The 21604-nt window shown below is 37.0% G+C and overlaps 1 protein-coding gene across 2 annotated transcripts; it reads right to left on the bottom strand.

Annotated features, from left to right (window-relative positions):
* Nucleotides 1–444: 444 nt before the first annotated feature.
* LOC143232612 (insulin-like) lies at nucleotides 445–11195 on the bottom strand. Of its 2 annotated transcripts, none has more exons than XM_076468240.1 (3): nucleotides 11067–11195; nucleotides 2315–2522; nucleotides 445–892 (listed from the first exon to the last, which is right to left on the bottom strand). In XM_076468240.1, the coding sequence occupies exons 2-3, from the start codon at nucleotides 2520–2522 to the stop codon at nucleotides 726–728; spliced, it is 375 nt and encodes a 124-aa protein (XP_076324355.1). In that variant the 5' UTR covers nucleotides 11067–11195; the 3' UTR covers nucleotides 445–725. The 2 variants fall into 2 exon arrangements, with proteins under 2 accessions (XP_076324355.1, XP_076324356.1); XM_076468241.1 differs by lacking the exon at nucleotides 11067–11195 and adding an exon at nucleotides 3432–3553.
* Nucleotides 11196–21604: the final 10409 nt, after the last annotated feature.

Consider the following 21604-nt stretch of genomic DNA (forward strand, 5'->3'; position numbering starts at 1 on the left):
TTTACTTTCAAGCATAAGACTACACAATAGGATGATCATAGTCTGCCAACCGCGAGTATCGAAACCCTGTTTTTAGTGTTATAAACCTTTAGGGGGCATAATACTGTGTGATACTATCTGCACTAGCCGTCTCTAATTTAGCAGCGTAAAACTAGAGGGAAGGCAGCTAGTCATCACCACCCACCGCCAACTCTTAGGCTACTTTTTTTACCAACGAATAGTGGGATTGACAGTAGGTTTATAACGTTCCCACGGTTGAGAGGGCAAGCATGTCTGGTGTGACGGGGATTCGAACCCGCGATCCTTGGATTACGAGTCGAGTGCCTTCACCACCTGGCAATGCCGGGCCTACTTTGTATTACTGCTATGAAATATAGTTTTGTTGTTCAATACCAAGTTGAGTGTTGAAATAGCTTGTGTAAACTAAATGACAGACTTGGGTAAAACTGTGAACAAACATATTTATTCCTTAGATAAAATACATAATGGGGATTCTTGACTTCAAGCGACATGGTACAGCTTAAATTATACATCTTCTTGTTTCTAGTCATCATATGTCATTATTTCGAATAAAATATCATACAATAAAACTCAACCCTGATATCTGTAGCGAAAACATTTGTGGAAAGAAACTGAATGAAAACGTTCATGATGAACCAAAAGTTACCACTCTCTATAATTTGATCTGATGACTCAATATATATATATCTATTAAAACTGAAAGTTTAGGTCTGTCTGCCGCAGTACGATGTTAGCTCCGTGATGGTACAACCTTTCCTACAACATTCGTCAGTAACTCCTCTGACCTTCCGAAAGAGCATGTCCCGCTTTCCAAAGAGCGCCAGGGCACTCCTACTGTGTATCAATCCTCTTTCGAAGTTCAGATTACCATCTACAAAATACAAAACTGATGTATTAAAAAAGTGAAAAACTCAGAAAAACAATGATGTTATTTTACTCAAACTCGTCCCTTAAACTGTGGATGTGATTTTTGATATCTATTTTTGATTAAAATTAGAGTTCGTGACAGAGAGCAACCAAAATGAAACCGCAACAAATTATTTTATACATAAAGTAGTACAAATAAAAGTTCTGTTTAACTAATGTATAAGTGTGACAACTTAGATGTTGTAATTTGTAATAAAAATTACAAATTATTTTATACATAAAGTAGTACAAATAAAAGTTCTGTTTAACTAATGTCTAAGTGTGACAACGAAGACGTCCTTTATCCAACCAGTTCTTTTCAAATGTTATTGGTAATATAAGTTAAGAATTTCTTTTTCACTTTCTTGTTCTTAAACTTATATAGTTCCATATATTGAAAAGTATACTTTAATTTCCAGCAAGCAGTACAATTAATTCATAATAATTCTACAATTACCTGTGATTGTTTTCTAAACTTATTCTAAAAAAAAAAGTTACGTTTTCAAGGAGGACATGAATTGTAAGCATTTACAGAAAACTGAAGTTAAAAGGCTTTTGAAGCTACGAATTTGAAGGATTCAATTTTCTTTCTGAGAAACGTGTATGTTTATTAAACTTGTAAATTATCATTAAAACAGACATCGTCCTATTCACGAGCTGTAGCTAACCAACATTTTTCAATTTAACATAAAATTCTGCAGAACTCACGAGTTTTGTAATTTCAAAATCGATTTATTGATAGGTTTTTTTCAGTTCAGAAAACAACAACAACAAATTTCACAGGTTGTTGCATCATCGCTGAAATGTCTGACCTCTATATAATTTTGTGTTAAGCTCTGGTTTCATTGGTTTTAATACAATTTCCATTCTTCACCAAAACACACAGTTTTGAACATAAATGCAGAAATATGAAACAAGGTATTCCTCACGGTAATCTTCCTTGGCGAAATATCTTAAGTAAATCTTTTGAAGGACCAGCGATGTAAAAGCTTATCACATTTTGAAGAACCTTGTCAAAATCAGAACAAAGTGTTTCAGTTTAATCATATCTCTATACAGGCACACTTTCCACACTATATGCAATAACTCTGAGAAACACATAGATAATTACTTAATTTCTAATCGTCTCACCACAACACCTCTTATTGTTTTCATTATTAGTATATTATTAAATCCATAACGGAATGATATTTGACATTATTAACAAGAACTATGTGAAGTGTTATTTCTACAATCAAGACAGATTTTTGTCCGGTTGCATCATGGGAAAGTAATAAACGTTACATAGACTATTTTGTTGTATTCGTAGAAAATCCATAATGAAAACTAGCTCTTCACGTAACCAACAGAGTATAAGTGATAGCGACTATACAGAAGGGTGTTTTACCGTAGTCCTCATCCTTGCTAGGTAATTCACTCTCTGCTCTCTTGAAGGGGCTGTAATAAAAGCTGTGACACACTATAGCTAGAGCCTCGGCTAATTGCGTCCCACAGATCTTTTGACTTCTTTTCTGGACCCTGTGGTTGTTCGGAAGTCCTTGTACGCAAACAACAGCTGCACACAAGCACGCGGTTAAAAAATACTTCCAGATCATCTAAACCAAAACAAAAAAAAATATAATTTATTTCAAACTTACTAAACCATTCACAGAGATTCAGAATACTACACTATAAAAGCAGTCAATGTGAGCAACAAAATCTATCTAAAGCTAGCATAGTCTGAAAAACATGTATAAAAACATAAAACTATTAATAAATAATTAACCTGTTAAATAGCTGATCTATATACATGTTTTTTCTTTGAATGGGTGAAAATAAGCACACATATTACATTGGTAATTATAGAGTTTGTGGAAGTACTATTTGGCTAGGCCAAGTGGCCAAGGCACTCGACTCGTAATCCGAGTGTTGCGAGTTCGAATCCCGCTCACACCAAACATGCCTTTTAGCCGTGGGGGCATTATAATGTGACGGTCAATGTGGCCATGTGGTTAAGGCACTCAACTCGTAAGAACGTTCCATTAATAACGATATTATTCATACAGAAAAACATGACGTGAAAATAATACTTTCTTTCAAGTTGATTTGTTATTAAATAAGAATATTATCTTACACATTAAACGAAAAGTAAAACATTTTGTAAATATATAACTAACATTTCAAATAAGGAATATTCAATCAAGAAAATAATTGAAATTATAGAATACCCAGTTTGAGAGTTTTGTTAAGAAGTGAACTTTCAATGAATAGAACTTAGGACAAAAAGAGAGAATTAATAAGAAAGTAACTCTGAAAAAAAAACAAGTTGGATATTTGTGTCACGGTGTTGTGGCAACTGAAACTTAGGAAAGAATATGCTGGGATCTTTAAGGCGCGAACATAGATTAATAAACAACAAAAATCCAGCCATATGATAAAAAAAAAAAAAGACGTCGTAGTTGTGAGAAACCTTATCGAACTGATATTTGCGTACGGCTAAAGAAGATACAACGTTGTGCACTCACCGGCTTCTTTGTAAAGAACGATAAAAATACTGTGTTTGTCTTCACACATACGTCGCTTAAGTTCCTATAAAGTGCCAGAAAATACGTCTTTTAAGGTTAGAGTCTTTAGTTCCAGTATTATCACTTTAGTTCCAGTATTATCACTTTAGTTCCAGTATTATCACTTTAGTTCCAGTATTATCAGTGCTTTTCAAGGCAAATAACATTCCACTGTTTTTACCAGTGCTTTTAACCATACCATTCACTTATTTACGATGTCACGAGTGAAATTTATCCAACATCTGATCGTTGACACCAGAGGTCTTTGAACTACATTTTTATGACACATTATTCATACGCTGTTACTAGTAAACAGAATGTTATTCTCATATATACATTTATATATTTTTTTCTCTTTAAAACTGAGACTTCTTTTTACAAATGTTCGAAATTATTTCTAAAGTACATGAAGGACAGGAAAGCTCTTTCTCTCTATATATATTTATTTAATTATTTATATCAGATATAAAATTACATTTAACAGTTAAACTAATATATTTATATCACATAATGCATTTCAGGTATTTATCAATGTTTGAGATTACAACATGCGTTTCATCGTTTATTTTATAAAGTTGTATAATGTTGCTCACACTTCTAAAGTTCAAAAACGATATTTATTTATCTCAAGAAATAAATGAAAAAAAAAATGTCATTACATCGAAGACAATAACTCTCAGCCTGAAGAAATAGGAGCATGTTATAAGTTACAACTGGAAGAGCTGCACAAAGATGGACACATTAACCGATTTAACATTCTAACTTGCCCAAAGGAAGGAAGATAAACATATTACCTTTTACGATTGTCATCTATCTGAGAGATTCAAAATGAACATATTAGCTAATTTAACATTTTCATCTGCCTTAATGAAAAGCGACATATTAGTTGATTTAACCTTATCAAATGTCTGAAGGAAGAAAGTTGCACATATTAGCTGATATTATCACCTGCCGGAAAAGGATGGACATATGAATAAATTATTAAATCCAGTGGATGTTTTAGTTAACATCTTCATTATATATAATTCTAATTTATCGTTTGAATTTACTTTCTCTTTTTATCTTTCATAATTTAAAAAGATGTTACGTTTTAGAACATACAAAACTAACACAGCTTTAACGGCACGACCCTTTCGTAACGGAAATAGTTTATCGGTTTGTTTGAAGTTAAGCACAAAACTACACAATGGGCTAGCTGTGCTCTGCCCACAAGAGGTATCGAAAGCCGGTTTCTAGGCGTTGTAATTCCGTAGACATGTCAATGTCGGAGGAAGATAGTAACGGAAATAGAAGAACCGATGTGTCTTCTAACAAATAGCACTTTTTCGTTTTATAAAATGTTTTTTTTTCGAGTGCAACTGAGAAGTCAATAAAAACAAATCCATTTTCAATTTTCAACACTTTCATTACCTGTAGATCCATCGAACGATGAGGTCAAACTGTATCTTTCTAAATCCCGTACTCCTTTATACAAATACATTGTATACGTACGAATGATTCGAGCCATTTACCGGATTATGTGAGGAAAACGTGGCTGTAAACTCTGGACTCCAAAAAGGAAAAATCGATGAAAGCTGTTTCAGTTTTGTAGCTTTTTGTTTGTTGTTAAGCACAAAGCTACACAATGGATTATCAGTGTTGTGCCCACTACAGGTATCGAAACCCAGTTTTTTAGTATTATAAGACTTCAGACTTACCGCTGAGGTATTTGAGGCGTCGCAATGAATATCATACAGTTTGTTGAAATATTTCTTCTTTACAGGTAATCTCACAGTAAGATGATTAAAGTTCTTCCTCAATATCTTTTGCAAAGTAACTAGCCGTATAAAAATATTTTTATTTTTTCGCTCAACGTCAAATGTGCAAGGCTTTGTTTATTTTAGAAAAAAAACGCAAGACCCACTATATACTTGGACCTCTTACTCAATATAAACATATTCGGTGAATTTCATCGTTCATCAGCATATCTGAAGAAGAATTTATTGAAGAACCGAAACCAAACTTCTTGCAGATGTAATGTGTAACTGATTTATGAATGTTCCAACTGTCTTTTCCTTACCACAAATGAAGTATATTTATATAAGTGTTTGAAGAATATTTGGCATTAATGCTCTTTGTTTGTTTGTTTTTAAATTTCGCGAAAAGCTACACGAACACTATTTGCGCTAGCCGTTCTCAATTTAGCAGAGTATGACAAAAGAGAAGGCAGATAGTCATCCCCACCCACCGCCAACTCTTGGGCTACTCTTTTACCAAAGAATAGTTGGATTGATCGTAACATTATAACGCCCCTACAGCTGAAAAGGTGAGCACGTTTGGTGTGACGAGGATTCAAACCCACGACCCTCAATTACGAGTTGAGCGCCACAACCACCTAGTCACGTCAGGCCGGCTTTAATGCAACTGATTTGTTTCTTTCGTGTTCTTCAGTGAACAACCTGTGTAACAGGAAGTCTTATGGACAGACTTACGTTTAAAGGAATGTCTCGCAACTCTTCACGAGAAAGAAACTGCACAGTTGCATCGAGTTTTTCTACCTTTGGTGTCAGTAAACGTGGTCTTGGAAACCGATGTCCTTGCTTCTGAGGATACTTTGTCAAGATATTTGGATAAGAGTGGCTTCCCCAAATTTTACAGAAGTTTGTTACGTTAGAAGTTCTGTTGTTGGGCAGCAGTGAGCCCAGAAAATTCTCCTTATAAAATGTACTTAACCGTCAGTATAATTTTGTTAACCAGTAGTTTATATCATCGAAACTAATTTGATGGCACAAGCTCTTACGAAAAAAAAAAGTTTAAGAATCTGTGGCTGACATCTTAACAACTGATATCAAACTTGAATAAACACCAAAAATAAGTGGGATGACAACAATGTCCCCTGGCGTTTGGGATTTAAGTACGATTTTCCTTATCATTCTAACTCAGCGAGAGTACGGAAGAGCTGTCTGTTTATGCTAAATGACAAGGGTCACTGCCTCCTGACAACGTACTCTGCACTTTTCCGTTTTCAACATTAATATCTCGCCTATTAAAGTTCCAAAACCTGCTCTGGTTCTGTTTATTGTTAAGAAATCTGTACAAATCACTGGTTTTACCAAACTATTTGTCCCTCTCTGAATTTACAACTCTAAACTCAGGGGTTCGATTCCCCTCGGAGGACTCAGCAGATAACCCACTGTGGCTTTGTTACAAGAAAAACACACACACCAAACTATTTAGTTTCATCCTTATAAAACTACGAATTCAACAAAGACAATTACATTCCTACGAATGCTACCAAGAGCTTAAGTTGGACAGATAAAAGTTGAACCAACGTTTTACAGGAAAGACAAAAAAAAAGAAATATTGAGCGCAGTGTTCGATACATAAACAATTGATATTCTCCTAAAAGCCTTCATTAAACTTGACAATATAACCCATAGCAAAAAATAATAGCAAACAAAACATATTTTGTGCCAATGTTGCTTCAAAAAAACAGCTTTTTACACAACCGGTATTCAAACCAAACAATAAAAACATTGAAAAATGACGAAATAAGTATGCAGACTCACGAAAATAAAACGTAAATACAAAGAAATAATAAATATTCTGACATTCGCAAAGAAGCAACTGCTAACTTTATAGAGTGAATATAATCTTTTCAAACTGTCGATAGCTCGTCTACCGTCCTTCTCGTCTGTCTGTTCAAAACTGGGGTCAGCCAACGCAGGAAGCACTTGAATAGCTTTGCACGAGGATTAGAAATGAACAAACAAGTATAACAGCTTTAACAAGAAGTTTTTTTTAACAATGATATATTTACCTTCAGTGTTCTATTGTTAACTGCGAGTCTATTGATCTTTATGCATGCAAGGATTAAATCTTTATCAAACGGCGATGCTTCCTGGTTGCAACTTTTTTGAAGCATTACAATTAGGTTTATTTTTGTACGGGGAATATCTACGTTTCACAACCCTATAAGAGTATGATAAAATGTAAATCATAATTCAGCCTTATCAAACAAACTCTGAGCTAAGTAAGGTATTGTTGTTGGAAATACAGACTGCTTTTTATGAAACCAAAACCATTTTCACGTGAAATGCGCTGTTTCCTTTTATTTAGATTTTAATCCTACTAAGACTTGTGTATTCACTATATCACTTATACTGATATTGTGTAGAGAAGTTTGCATATGTTTAATCATTAAATTTCATTAAAGTTTAACGTCAATTTAAAAGATAGATTAAAATGAAAAGATAGTTTGTTATTTTCCAGTAAAGGAAACCAATATTTTCTATTCATGACATCAAAGAACAGAAAACATAATATATTCTATTTCTATTCATAAGTAATTTAGTTGTTCCTTCATTGATGGTTAATATTCAAGTTACTTAAGATTCACAACAGACACCGTAAATAAGAAATATGTGTGAGAAATCTGTTGAATATTTTCCTATCAGGAAAAACAACAGAAAAAAATTCAGTATTTTCTTGGACGAATTAGTAATGGAACATAAACTTTGGTACTAACCAACCGTTTGATTTTTTAATTGGTGCAGATTTAAGCATATTAGTTCAAATAGCCCTACGATATTATTAAAAAAGCTCAAGTCCTTGACATTTACAATCGCAATATAGTCATGTTTTAAATACTGCTTTGAAAGATATTATAGAGAAAGTTCAACTTCGTGACAATTACGATCGAATTATAGTCATGTTTTAAATACTGCTTTGAAAGATATTATAGAGAAAGTTCAACTTCGTGACAATTACGATCGAATTATAGTCATGTTTTAAATACTGCTTTGAACCGTATTATTAAGAAAGCCTAACTTTAATGTATGTCTTTTCTGGTAATGTAACTATTTACACGCGTAGAGAAGTAAACTATGCTAATATAATATAGTAAACTAACAAACATTGATTTGTAAGCACAACGATAAGCACACACTACATATGTCGACACCACTGTATCCTTAGGAAAGCTTCCTATATGTGTGTGTATGTGAAGGGTACTCCATATTCCTATAACATCAAGTCAAAGCTAAACAACATAGGCCAGTAAGGGTCTAAAGAATAAGTAATTGTTTTATTTTTAGATTATTATTGTTAAGTATATATTACGGTATTTAAAATATTACTAATAATACGTTTTGTTGCTGGGTAAATGGAGCGAGTATTTATTGTTTCATATGATAATTAAAATTAGTGTTTTACAACATGATACTTAATAATCAACAATGTTCCTTATACTAGCAACAAACATCCAATGCCTGGTTCACAGTGGCACCAGTGTACTATTTAAACTTCTTAACTGTTACCAGTCACTTCTACAGCTACCCCATACCCGAAACAATTTCCACTAAAATGCCCGCCCGTGTTAACCCCCAAGTAGTGTGCCAACTCTGGTCCCGCTAGCTAGTAAGTAACGCCTCAGGGAAACTGATGGGGCTAGGAACATAAAATCCGATGCTTCATGTGGGCTCGGTGACCCTGAAAACCTACAGTTATACCATCATCGTGGCAAGATTACCTGCTGAGTGTATTTTAGCCATCTTCCCTGGTGCGGGGCTACGTCATATAGATAAGGGCATCCCTTTCTCTGGATCATCCCGTACTAAGTTTGATCCTTTTACTTCTAAATGTCTGGGAGAAGTTAAATATAGAAATATATACAAAAGTAAAGGATGAAATAACATAGGATTCATAATATACATCAGACTTCAATGATTCACACAAATTTAACAGTGTTCTTTTATTATTTTGCAAAAAGTAACACCTCGATAAACCAAGTCTGTTTGGATAAAGTGTTAAGAAAAAGTTTTACACGCAATAAACCCGGTATTGTTTCGTGACAATTGCGATTGCGTTATAGTCGTGTTACGACTATTACTTTGAAGACATATGAAATTAATTTGTACGTTCAGTGGCAGCAACGAAGATATCCTTCGAATTTTCGCGAGTGAATACATTGAATACTTAGTGATGTCGAAAAAACCCACTTGTAGAGAAAAATATATATGTAAAAACGGCTCGTTTGGGTTGAGAAAATATTTTACGTAGAGGAGCGAACAACGTTTCGACCTTCTTCGGTCATCGTCAAATTCACAAAGAAAGAAAGTGGTAACTGACCGGAAGCTGACCACATGTTTGAAAGGGGATGTGTAACTGAGTGTTGGAGCCGTTTTTACACATATACATTTAATACTTGTGATACCTGATGGCTATTATACACCGTGACAATGATACTCACAGCCCGAGTTAATACGATTATTTTTTTCACGGTATGAAGAGTCAGCTCAGCTCAAATCAATAACTAACGTGTGGCTTCCAAGAAAAGAACATTTGATATACTTTTACTTGTAAGAACATTAACATGAAAAATGTCCATGAACTTTGTAATTTAAATAACCAGTTTTGACAATAATACAATGCTTTATTGTAGCTGAATTTTTGTATAGGTGGTACATTAGTCTTTCAAAGTGGTTTCTGGCCGTAAAAAGTTTGTAAAAATATAAAACAGTTTGTTTGTTTTTTCACACTCTGTAAATGCAACTATGTGGATTATTAGTACCAAGGCCACTGACTATAAATAGTTTGTATATATATTTCAAACTTGATTTGTGTTTGATTTGGTTCTTATACAGTATATGTAATAAAAACTCGTTGTCCAGGCAACATTTAACTGGAGTTGCGCAGCAGCAGCACGCATTTCACATAGTTACATTCATACTAGATTTAAGTGGATTCTAAACTAATATTTTATGGGTAAAATAAATAAAAAAATGATATTATCCAATAAAATAATCAGTGCTTGATTATATACAAAAGGTTAAAAACTTGGATAATATTTCAACTTATAATATTCACACACTAAAAAATTCTGGTTTTAAATGTTGTTTTTTATCATTAAAACTATAAACATGTACGATTTGACACAATCACAAGAAGTCGTATAGGATGTGATATCGTACATTATGTTAAGCCAGTTTGTTAAATAAGCGTAGACGTATATAATTGTGTTAGAGAAGTTCAAGGCTTTAATTGTTAAGCATTTCTTTTACATTTGTGGCTCACAAATGATTGCTTATAGGTTACATGATGAAACAATTGCAATAACTGTACAGACTGTAGAGCAAAAACAGAAACTTTATTCAAGTGGTAGAAATTAAAGAAAAATAATAAATACGACACACAAATTATTGTCAAGTACTTGAAGAAACGAACTGAAACTGGAGAGAAGTATGTCTGGTTTACATAAACAACGCAATAAAAACTCCGAGTTTTATTTTAGTGAAAAAATGAGATAAATAGAATATGGTGACGAAAGTAAAAAAAACAACTGAATTTAATACGTGTACGTGAAAGTTACTTTTTAAAGTACTTTATTTTAGTCAAAAACGAAAATGTTTGCCTACAAGCAACACAAGTAAGGATATTTAAAACGAATATCCTCAAATTTTAAAATGAAACTCAAAAACATTTAAATTTAAATATCCACCTACAGTCTAGACTATAAAATAAAAGAAATAGATTCTCTTTCACGATTTGATTTGAGAAACGTGGAATTGTTTGTTTATTTCATTTTAAACTAAGTGTGGTGGAAAGTGAACATCTTACCTCGGGATAGGATGATTCCAAAAGAGATTGCAAAGGCGCAAAACTGCTGCTGCTTTGAATGCAAGGTCCGGAAAGAAGCTAAGCACTCGAATATACGTTACTTATACGTAATCGTTCACAGCTATAAAATTTGAAGGAACTAATGAGGGCGCTGCGATCGCAACCCACGTTCTGTGTTTTTGCACGATACGTGCTGAACGCCCGGAAACAAACCTGAAATGTGTGGGGGCCAAGCAGGATAAAAATAGTTTTAAAAATGGAGCCAAAATGTAAACTAAACTAAAAGGAATCGATTTCATTTTAAACCTACTACAAAAAACAGTTTTAATAATAACACAGTTATGAATTCGAATAATTTAATTTTCTATTTGAGTAAAATACATAAACTTGCTGGTGTCCTCTTTTGTTATTTGTGCGAAAAGCAGGGCTACAGTTTTTGAGCTGTAATGTTAAGTTGACTGTTTTATTTGATGCGTGTTTTTTGTATATGTTGTTATCTGATAAATAATTATAAAGTGTAAATTAATAATAGTTCCCTTTTATGGTACAAATAAAATAGTTTTAAACTCCAGCTTGTAATTCTAAGAAATTCATAATTAATTATTGTTTAGTATAAGTGTAGCTACTTCAGGATATAGCTATATAAGAAGTTTTTGTTTGCTTTGAATTTTTGCACAAAGTTACACGAGAGCTATCTGCGCTAGCCGTCCCTAACTTAACAGTGTAAGACATGAGGGAATGCAGGTAGTCATCACCACCCACTATCAACTCTTGAGCTACTCTTTTACCAACGGTCACATTATAACGCCCCCACGACCAAAAGAGCGAGCATCTTTGGTATAACGGGAATTCGAACCCATGACCCTCAGATTAAGGGTCTAGCGCCCTAACTGCCGCAACAAGTACTTTATCACATCAGTATCTTTAGGCACAGTTGATGTGGATACTTATAAATTTGCAGGTTTACAGCGCTAGAAATCGGATTTTGATACCCGTGGTGGGCATGGCACAGATAGCTCATTGTGCAGCTTTTGTGCTTAACTGCAAACAAACTTATACATCCAATAAACTTTCAACTGTTCTGTGAGGAAGTCAACCTGTTCATCAGGTTGCTTTAACATTATTAATTCAATATTTTATTATTACCTCGAATTAGTTTATCATACAGTATGAAAGTGTCATGCTTCAAATCATACTTTAAATGGTAAGCGTCTTCCTTCCTAAACACACCAATCGATATACCACTGTATACCTTCGATATCTATTCAACCAGTAATGTTAGCAGTGGAAAATACGCTAGTCCTAAAGGTCAAGTCCGTTTCTGCTGTATTTGTAATGTGTTACCGAGTGCTCGCCATTGATTGTTTTTATGCAGTATTTACACTTTCTGAACTCTTAGTTTAAAAATATGCCCGGCATGGCCAGGTGGTTAAGGCGTTCGACTCGTAATCCGAAGGTTTCGAGTTCGAATCCCTGTCGCGCCTGCTCGACCTTTCAGCCGTGGGGGCAATATAACGTGACGGTCAATCCCACTATTCGTTGGTAAAAAGATTAGCCCAAGAGTTGGCGATGGGTGGTGATGACTAGCTGCCTTCCCTCTAGTCTTCTTCTGCTAAATTAGGGACGGCTAGCGCAGATAGCCCTTAAGTAGGTATGCGCGAAATTAAAAAAACAAACAAATAGTTTAAAAATAATTACTATGTATAAAGTATATTTTACTGTAAAGACGGTGAATTATAAGACTATTACGTCAGAAGGGAAAATTACCTTCTTTTGACAATAAACTTTCTGAATAAGATGATAAATGAAGTGTTGCTTCTGAATAAGAGATTGCAAACCTGCAGGCATCTGGACTTATTTCTATTGCAAACGGAATATCAGTAAGAAGGTAACAAAACTTCAATACATCTCCATGTATAACTAAAATCAACTGGTTTGTAAATGCTACTCACAAATTCGCGTTAATAATAAAAATAATACACATATAATTTCCATCAATTGTAACATAGCTGATCTAATCAGAGTGCCTACAATTTTTGAGCTCTGTTTTATGCAGAAATTCGTTAACTATTATTGAAAATATTCTAATTTAACAGTATATTTAATTTTTTATATCTATGCTTTAAACTTCAAACTTTAGAAAAAGTTTTCAGCTTCCTGGTCATTTAGACGTTCATAAAATTGTTCAAAATCAATTGAAACATTTAGAAACAGTTCTAAATCGAAAATACGTTTACTAAAGTTGGATATTACTAAGAGCTGGCTAAAATCCACAGCATCACAGTTTTTATTATTAAACTCTTAAAGAGAAAACATTGCACATATTTAAGGCTCAACTACTGCAGGATATTACTATGAGACACAGCCACTCACTTCCGATGTTAACACTATTTATTATAAAGAAAGAGGCTTGTTTGCTTTTGTATAAATAATTCATGTTTGGATCATGTGCAAGTTCTCTTGGAGATCCACCTCTGACCTCTCACACACATTGACCATAAAATTAACTACCTGCACGAATAACAAACTTGTTTACATCATTTTGCTTATTGTTATCTGGTAATTGTTAATAAGTTTTCCGTAATGAGATTTTCCTCCTCAGGTTTCTATTCATCGCTGATATGTTTGTAGACAATCATGAAAATAATACACATAAGAAACCCGATGGATTTCATTTATCGTTAGAAGACGCTATTTGAAATGCAAGTTCCAAGTTGGACTGTGTGGTTATTTGGGTATTGATGTTGTTAAATACCCAGGAGGGTCAGGTACATTTGAAATGCAAATAGAGCACTAACACATATTTCAAAAACAAACAAAGAAAACCGCATTTTCGAATAATATCTTGTTACACACTCATAGACAAGTTTTTTTTAAAATTATTCTTTCCTTTCGAATAGTTTTTCATTCACCGATTTAATTTTCCGACACAAAAATAAAATCTTACTATCTCTAAAAATCAACAACCAGAACCACATTAGGGCTACTCACTAACGTGGTTTGAAGTTAATGAAATTTAAATAAACCACTAAATCATATATGACCCTAATATAAGCTCACACAGATAACGAATTCGGACGAAGATAATAATTAGAGCTCACGGACTGTGAAACATAGGATTCATTTTTTACGTGTAGTTGCTGCAAAACGCGCTCTATTCTTTGGCGTGTGCTATAGGGTGACAGTTAAGTTTCTTTGCAAATATTCGAGTAAAGCTGTTCAAGGGTTAGCTGTGCTTAATTTTGAATTGGTAAACTAGACGGAAAGCAACTAGTTAATAACATACATACGTTATCTTTTGGGTTACTCTTTTCTGACAGAACAGTGGGACTTGATCATCGCTCTTATAACGAATCCACCAACATAAAGTATGGAGAACGATTTGCGTTTTGTGGTAAGGGGGTGTGGAAGATGTATCCGCTGATCCATCGTCTGGCTCGCTATCCCTTGAGCCATGCTCAGCCGTGAAGGTTGCATCTTTAGCTTGTTGTGGCAGAAATGGTGAAACATTGTATATTACAACAGTTTCTTATCAATGAGCGCTGAAAAGCTATGAAGCTCACACGCGAAGTAACAAGAATCAGTTATCTATCTTTGTATACATAATACATTTTGTATTAAAATATTCGTAAACAATTCCAACAAGGTAGTAGGGATGGTATTTATATTACCTCCACATAATAACACAGGAACACAATCTAGTAGAATGTTAACGAACAAAAATAGAATAAATTAAATTCAGTTGTGATTGAATAGTTATATATACGTATATAATAAAATCATAAAAACTAAACAGTTTTTACTACAGCCATTCTAAGAAATCGCAAGCATTTGCACAGCTACTAAAAATATAACTTTTATGTTACAGTAAATACACATAGTTATGAGTGTTTATAAAAAAGCAATTATCCCTGTTCCAATCACAAACAGTCACTTAGATGTAAAGCATATATGTTTGTTTTCCTTCATTCAAGTATCTATGTTTAAACAAACCGAATAATTACTGATATTAAACTACCCCCCAAATATAAGTGTTTCATTTTTTTTTTTTAATTCCATAGCAAGGTGTAAATTGTTATTGTTTAGTCGTGATAGGTTCTGTTTAATTTATGTATTTCAACTGTACTTTTGTGTTTTTGCTTGCTGATAATATTTTTAATGGATGTTATGTACAGATTATTAAAATAATGCTTTGCGATAAAAGAGCTTTCAGAAAATTATGCCAAGTGCGTCGAATTTTATGTGACAGGCTTTTACTGAGAAAATTTCTTAATTCTAAATACGAGCATGTTCTGTTTATTTCCAATAACTGCCAACACTTTAGTTGATACAAATTTGTCCGAAACAGTTTCATCGTTACCATTACTGTCAAAATTGTTCAATATAACTTTAACAAAAATAATTGAAGATTCTACAAACATTAAAAAAGGTTATTACGTAAAACAGAAAAGTTTTAAATATTTTCTTCGTAGAAAACACAGTGTTTAATGAATTGTTTTATGTCGTTATCAAGTTGTTTTTAAGTACAATACTAAAGGTGAACGTTTATGCACTTTATCTAAATTGTAATAATCGTTTTAAAGAAGCGAATTTGAACAGACAAATGACTATCAAGTATTTCTTTGTCTATAAACGGGAGAAAACAAGGAAAAAATTCCTTCCGAACGAATTCTCTCAGTTAATCAGCACAAATTTCAGATTCAAATAGAACTGGCCAGGTGATTAAGGCACTCGACCCGTAATCTGAAGATCGCAGGTTCGAATCCCCATCGCACCAAACATGCTCACCCTTTCAGCCGTGGGGGCGTTATAATGTAACTGTCAATTCAACTATTCGTTTATAAAAGAGTAGCCCAAGAGTTGGCGGTGGGTGGTGATAACAAGCTGCCTTCCCTCTAGTCTTACACTGTTAAATTAAGGATGGCTAGCACAGATAGTCCTCTGCGCAAAATTCAAACCAAACCAAATAGAACATAAAACGAAACATAACATTTACACATTTTATATAAACCATTTTTATACTTTTGGTCAAATAAAATCAGAGGCTTTTTTTAAATTCACTATAAGTTTGCTTTCTAGATTTCTTATTTCTCCTTTTACGGTTTTTCTATGATATGATAGGTGATTTTATAACCTCACCTAAAAGATAGAACGTTTGAATCAAATTAGGCTTCAGTCTAAAATGCACATGTGACTCATATGTGATGTCAAAACTTTACGAGTACAAAGAGAGAGTGAAAATATATTTAGTTCTGTCAATTCTAAAAACTGTACATAAAAACTATTCGTGTTAGGATTTTAACGATATTTAATATTGTTGTTGTAAGGCAACGACACTGTTTTTTTTAAGTGTCGCTTATTGATTCAGGCAACATTTATAAATGTTGTGATCAGTTTTATGTTTAATAATTCTGTACTGGAAAAAATTCTAACCAAAATAGTCTCTTATTTTAAACCAAGTGACAACTGGTATGCAATCAGACAAAAGCAGTTTGCATCGTCCGAGCTACTTTGATCAACATGTCATTTTTAAATTGCTGTTTAATATTACTCAACTTAAATGAGCCGTACGTTAATGTACAGGGATGCAAGTCGAAAGGCTTAGGATTCGAGACTTGATGTTACGGACCATATTCCACATTTTCAGGCATAAAGGTGATAGTCAGTGCTGTTATTTGGCAGATAAAAGAAGTCGGACAAAGCTACAACTCAGCACCCTTCTGGGTGTAATACAAAATTAAGTTCCAATTTAGAGCGTTTAGATCTAATTTAAAAGTCCGGTTTTAATGTTTCCCTACTGTCAGGAAATACTGGTGACAATCACAAGAGACGAACAAACAACAAGAATTGCTGTTAAGGCTCCACATTCTACAAATTTTCTCTGAGAAATTTCGACTGCCATTGAAAAAATACTACATCGTTTAAAATGTAACAATCACAAATAGCCTTTGGTTATAATGCATCGCTTAATATCTTGTTAGTAGTTTTTTTCGTATCAACCACGACTTATCGATGTATCAATTTAGTATCTTTGTTTTTGGAATTTCGCGTAGCTACTCGAGGGCTAACTGTGCTAGACGTCCCTAATTCAGCAGATTAAAACTAGAGGGAAGGCAGCTAGTTATCAACACTCACCGCTAACTCTTGGGCTACTTTTTTACCAACGAATAGTGGGATTGACCGTTACATTATAACACCCACACGAGTGAAAAGGTGAACATGTTTGGTGTGGCGGGGATTCGAACTCACAACCTTCAGATTACGAGTCGGACGCCTTAACCCACCTGGCCATGCAGGGCCGTATCAATTTAGAATGAAAGCATAACTAAAAATTGAATTTTGATTCTGGCTTATTATCAAAATCTTGAGAAGTTTGTAAAATGTAACATTCGTGCTGCCCTCAAAACCATGTTTTATTCGAAGAATTCTGAGAACATTTCCTGAAATTTTATATGAGATGAATGAGAAATGAGTTTCACGGGAAAATTACAATAATCATTTGATAATATAGACGCTTTTGTTGAAGTTGATAATGTCATGAAATCAATAACTTACTCCTTTTTAACTGATTATAATATCTACAAAATGATATACTTCGTGCTTAAAAATTTCTAATGGAAGGTTTATTTTTGTAGCCATGGATATTTTCGATACCGTATTTATCCTCCATTGCTTTGCAAATTGGCACATAGTTTGGTTGTTATGGCAACATCTTGTTTATGCCGTGAATAAATCCTAACTTTCTCTTGTTATCTAACAATTAATCGATTTCAGTCTTGTTCCCGTAGCTAACACAAGTATTATGGAGGAAAAGTGATGAAATATATCTATTTTTATTTTAACTGGAATACCAATAGAACAATGATTTCATACATACAACTATATATATATCCATAGATTATTAATTACAATGTGTGTGTGTGTGAGCGTACTGATTAGTGTAGGCAGGTATGGCCATGGCCTTCCGGCCGTACTCTGTTCGGCCGCGGTACATCCGCTTTGTGGTGCCCGCGGCCTCGCTACCCTCGGCGTTTATAGACGCCGTGAACGCTGCTGTCGGAGATAGCCACACATAATGTTTGCAACATTTTGGCAACGGGCGTTATGTGGCGACGCTGGTGTCAGCCGCTCACGTCCGTCGCCTCCTAGACCAGGGAGACTTTCTCTTGGGGGACCAGCGTGTGCTTGTGGAGCCGGCTAGGCGAAACATTAAGTTGATCAGCCTTCGGTCGGCCCCATTTGAAAAATCCCATGACGTCGTCAAGGGCGTGTTGTCGGCGTATGGGATTATGCGCAAAATCGAACACTAGGCGCAACAGTCTCGACCCTATGTGTGCACAGGGAACCGGTGTGTCTGTATGGACATGCGAACGCCGGTCCCTAACTTCATTGCAGTAAACAGTTTCCGGGTAATGTGTAATTACCCGGGCATGCGCCGACTGTGTCGCCGCTGTGGCCTCGAGGACCACTTATTGGCAGAGTGCCAGACCCCGCGGTGCGGGTCATGTCTGGCATATGGACATGAGGACAGTGCCTGCACTATCACGTGCAATGTGTGTAGTGGTGGCCACATGCCCTCGTGTTGCCTGAGACGTGTGGCGACGTATGCCTCGGTGGCTGTGGGGCCGCCGACGGTTTTGCGGCCCAAGAAGACCAGAACTAAGAAGGCGGGGGCGGCCGTTCGTCCTCCCGCGACCTCTAGCGTCGTCCGTGGGTGCGGTCCCCGGTGTACGTTGATGTTGTCACTGGGAGTTGTAAGATTCGGCTTGTCAATGTCTATGTGCCTGCCCGGCCTGGGGAGAGGGAGGCCTTCTTCTTGGGCTTGGACAGGTTCATGGTTACACAGGCCGATATTGTCCCTGGTTGCGACTTCAACAGCGTTTTGGATCCTCACCTTGACAAGATGGGGGTGATCCTCTTTCTGGTGATCAGTATACGCGGTCTCTTGGTGCGGTGATGTCGGATTGCGACTTTTCCGATGCCTGGCGTGCACTGCATGGGTCTCCTTTTGTGGCACCTGGACTGGTCGGGGCGTTTCTTGTTGCTTGACAGGCTGTACATGACACCTGGCCTACGGCAGAGCCACGGCGGGGCTGCTGTTCATCGGGTTGGGAATGTCTCGTTTTATGTGTCTGACCATCGAGCGTTTCTCACCACATTCCGGGATTTTGTCCCCGTTTATCGGAGCCCCGGTGTGTGGAGGCTCAACGTCTCCCTCCTTGCGCAAGATGGGGTTGGAGACGCTTTGCTTGCTCTTGTTCGGGGGCTCTGTTTTGTCAAGTCTGTAACCAGGTCTTCGTGGTCGAGTCTCAAGGAGGCATGTGCCTCCTTGCTGAGGCATACTGGCATGCAGCTTTCGCGGGCCCGCCTTCTGGCCTTGCAGGGCAAGCAGGACATCTTGGCTGCCTTGCTTCATGGTGGACTGATGGATTGCTGGGTCCTCTCGAACATTGAGACACTCCATAGGGAATAGATTTGAACTATTCCAAACTGTTCTGTGCGGCGAGCGTCTCTAGTCTGATGGAATCGCTCAATCCAGAACTGACACCAGGGTTCTGCTGTGCAAGGCACGGGAGATAGCTAAGACCAGACACATTTCCAGTCTGGTGTTGGAGAATGGTCAATCGTCATCTCACATCTCCGACATTCTGGACGCGTGCCTCCGCTGCTATCGCCGTTTATTTTTGGCTTCATCCATGGACGTGGGGTTGTGGGACGACATTACTCGGTTTTAGCCCTCCCTCGACCCTTCCTTTCACGAACAGCTGGTGAAATCAGTCTCCTTGGGTGAGTGTTGGTTGGCCATTCGGTCCATGCCGCTTGGTAAGAGTCCTGGGCTGGATGGGTTGCCGGTGGAATTTTACAGCCACGTAAAATGTCGTCGGACCCTCCTTCGTCCGACCTTTTAACAACTGTCTGGCTGCAGGGTCTCTGCCACCGGGAACGTTGGATGGGCTAATTGCACTTATCTGTAAGGATCCCAGCCACTCTGAAGATCTTTCTCGTGGCGCCCCATTTCTCTCCTAAACGTGGATGCAAAGATTATTTATAAAATCCTGTGTGCCCGTTTGGGTGTGGTCATGCCCTCCTTTGTCCGCTGCACTCAGACTTGTGGCGTGCAGGGCAGAAGTATCCAATAAAATCTGGTGCTTCTAAGGGACCTGTTCCATTACATCACGGAAGGGGCTATCCCTGTGATCTTTGTGTTCCTTGATCAGAGCAAAGCTTTCGATCGAGTTCACCATTGAGTTTTGTGGTTCATTCTGGAGAGGTGTAGCCTCCCTCCAGTTTCTGTTCCATACGTGCGAGCCCTCTATACGACTGCTTCGAGCAGGATCTTGCTTAATAGGTACCTGATGTCTTCCTTTCCCATCTTACAGGGGGTTCGTCAGGGCTGTCCGTTGTCCCCAACACTTTATGTGTTGGTTATCGAGTGCCCTCTCTCTCATCTGTACCACTCGGGATCCGTGCAAGGCCTGCAAATGCCAGGGGGTTCGTGCGTGACGTATGTCGCGCATGCAGACGATGTGAACCTATTCCTTGAGAACCTCACATCCTTAGGTTCAGTGCTGGCCATCGTTCACTGTTACTCTCGGGCCAGTGCCACCCAGCTGAATATTCCAAAGTCTCGGGCTTTGGCAAATGGGCCTCGCCTGCCGACTCCCCGTTTGGTCTGGATTGGACTCCCTCCCCGATCAACTGCTTCGGGGTTCATTTTCTCGTGGGCCCTGGGACTGCTTGGGAGGGGGTGGTTCAGCGTGTTGGTTCGGCCGTGCAAGATTACCGCTACTGCCTTTTTAATCTATTTGACAGAGCAGAGGTGGTGCGGAGGAGGATCCTCCCATTGGTCTGGTACCTGGAGGCTGTCCTTCCTCCAGAGGTGGTGAGGAGGAGGATCCTCCCATTGGTCTGGTACCTGGAGGCTGTCCTTCCTCCAGAGGTGGTGCGGAGGAGGATCCTCCCATTGGTCTGGTACATGGAGGCTGTCCTTCCTCTGGATGACTGCACTGCTCGGGCCATCGAGCCCCATGTCTATGCCTTCCTGTGGGGTGGCAAGCCTGAGGCAGTGTCTCGACACTCCTTGATGCTACCGCCTCGCAGGGGTGGTCTGGGCATCCCATGTGTCCGAACCCAGTGTCTTTCCCTTCTTCTGTCTGTTACCTTTTGCTGTCTGTCTTTGGAGGGTTGTCTGGCTTGCTCGGAACAACTTGGTTTTCAAGCAGGCTTTGGTGTCGGACTTTTCGATACTGGAAAGGGCCAGATATAGGCTGTTACTCCGCCTTGAGGCGGACGTCTCGCCCCTTTGTGCTATCAGTGGGAGGTCGGGTAGAGATCGGCTTCTGAGCCGCCATGCCACTGTTCTCGCTTTGTTTGTTTTTGTTAGTATATATCAATTTTTGTATATATTTAATGGTTTTTTCGTTTGTATATATTACTGTTTGTATATATTTAATGTTTTCTCGTTTGTATACATTACTATTTGTGTATATTTCCTGTTTGTATATATGTAATGTTTTTCGCTTGTATTTCATGTCTTG

The sequence above is a fragment of the Tachypleus tridentatus genome, chromosome 11, assembly GCF_004210375.1.
Source record: "Tachypleus tridentatus isolate NWPU-2018 chromosome 11, ASM421037v1, whole genome shotgun sequence".
Taxonomy (NCBI): Eukaryota; Metazoa; Arthropoda; class Merostomata; order Xiphosura; family Limulidae; genus Tachypleus; species Tachypleus tridentatus.

Bases quoted from the DNA above. Each gene is read 5' to 3' on its own strand.
- LOC143232612 (XM_076468240.1), bottom strand. From the start codon at position 2,522: ATGATCTGGAAGTATTTTTTAACCGCGTGCTTGTGTGCAGCTGTTGTT. The intron at 893-2,314 runs GTAAAACACCCT...TGTATTTTGTAG, and splicing joins TAGCAAGGATGAGGACTACG to ATGGTAATCTGAACTTCGAA.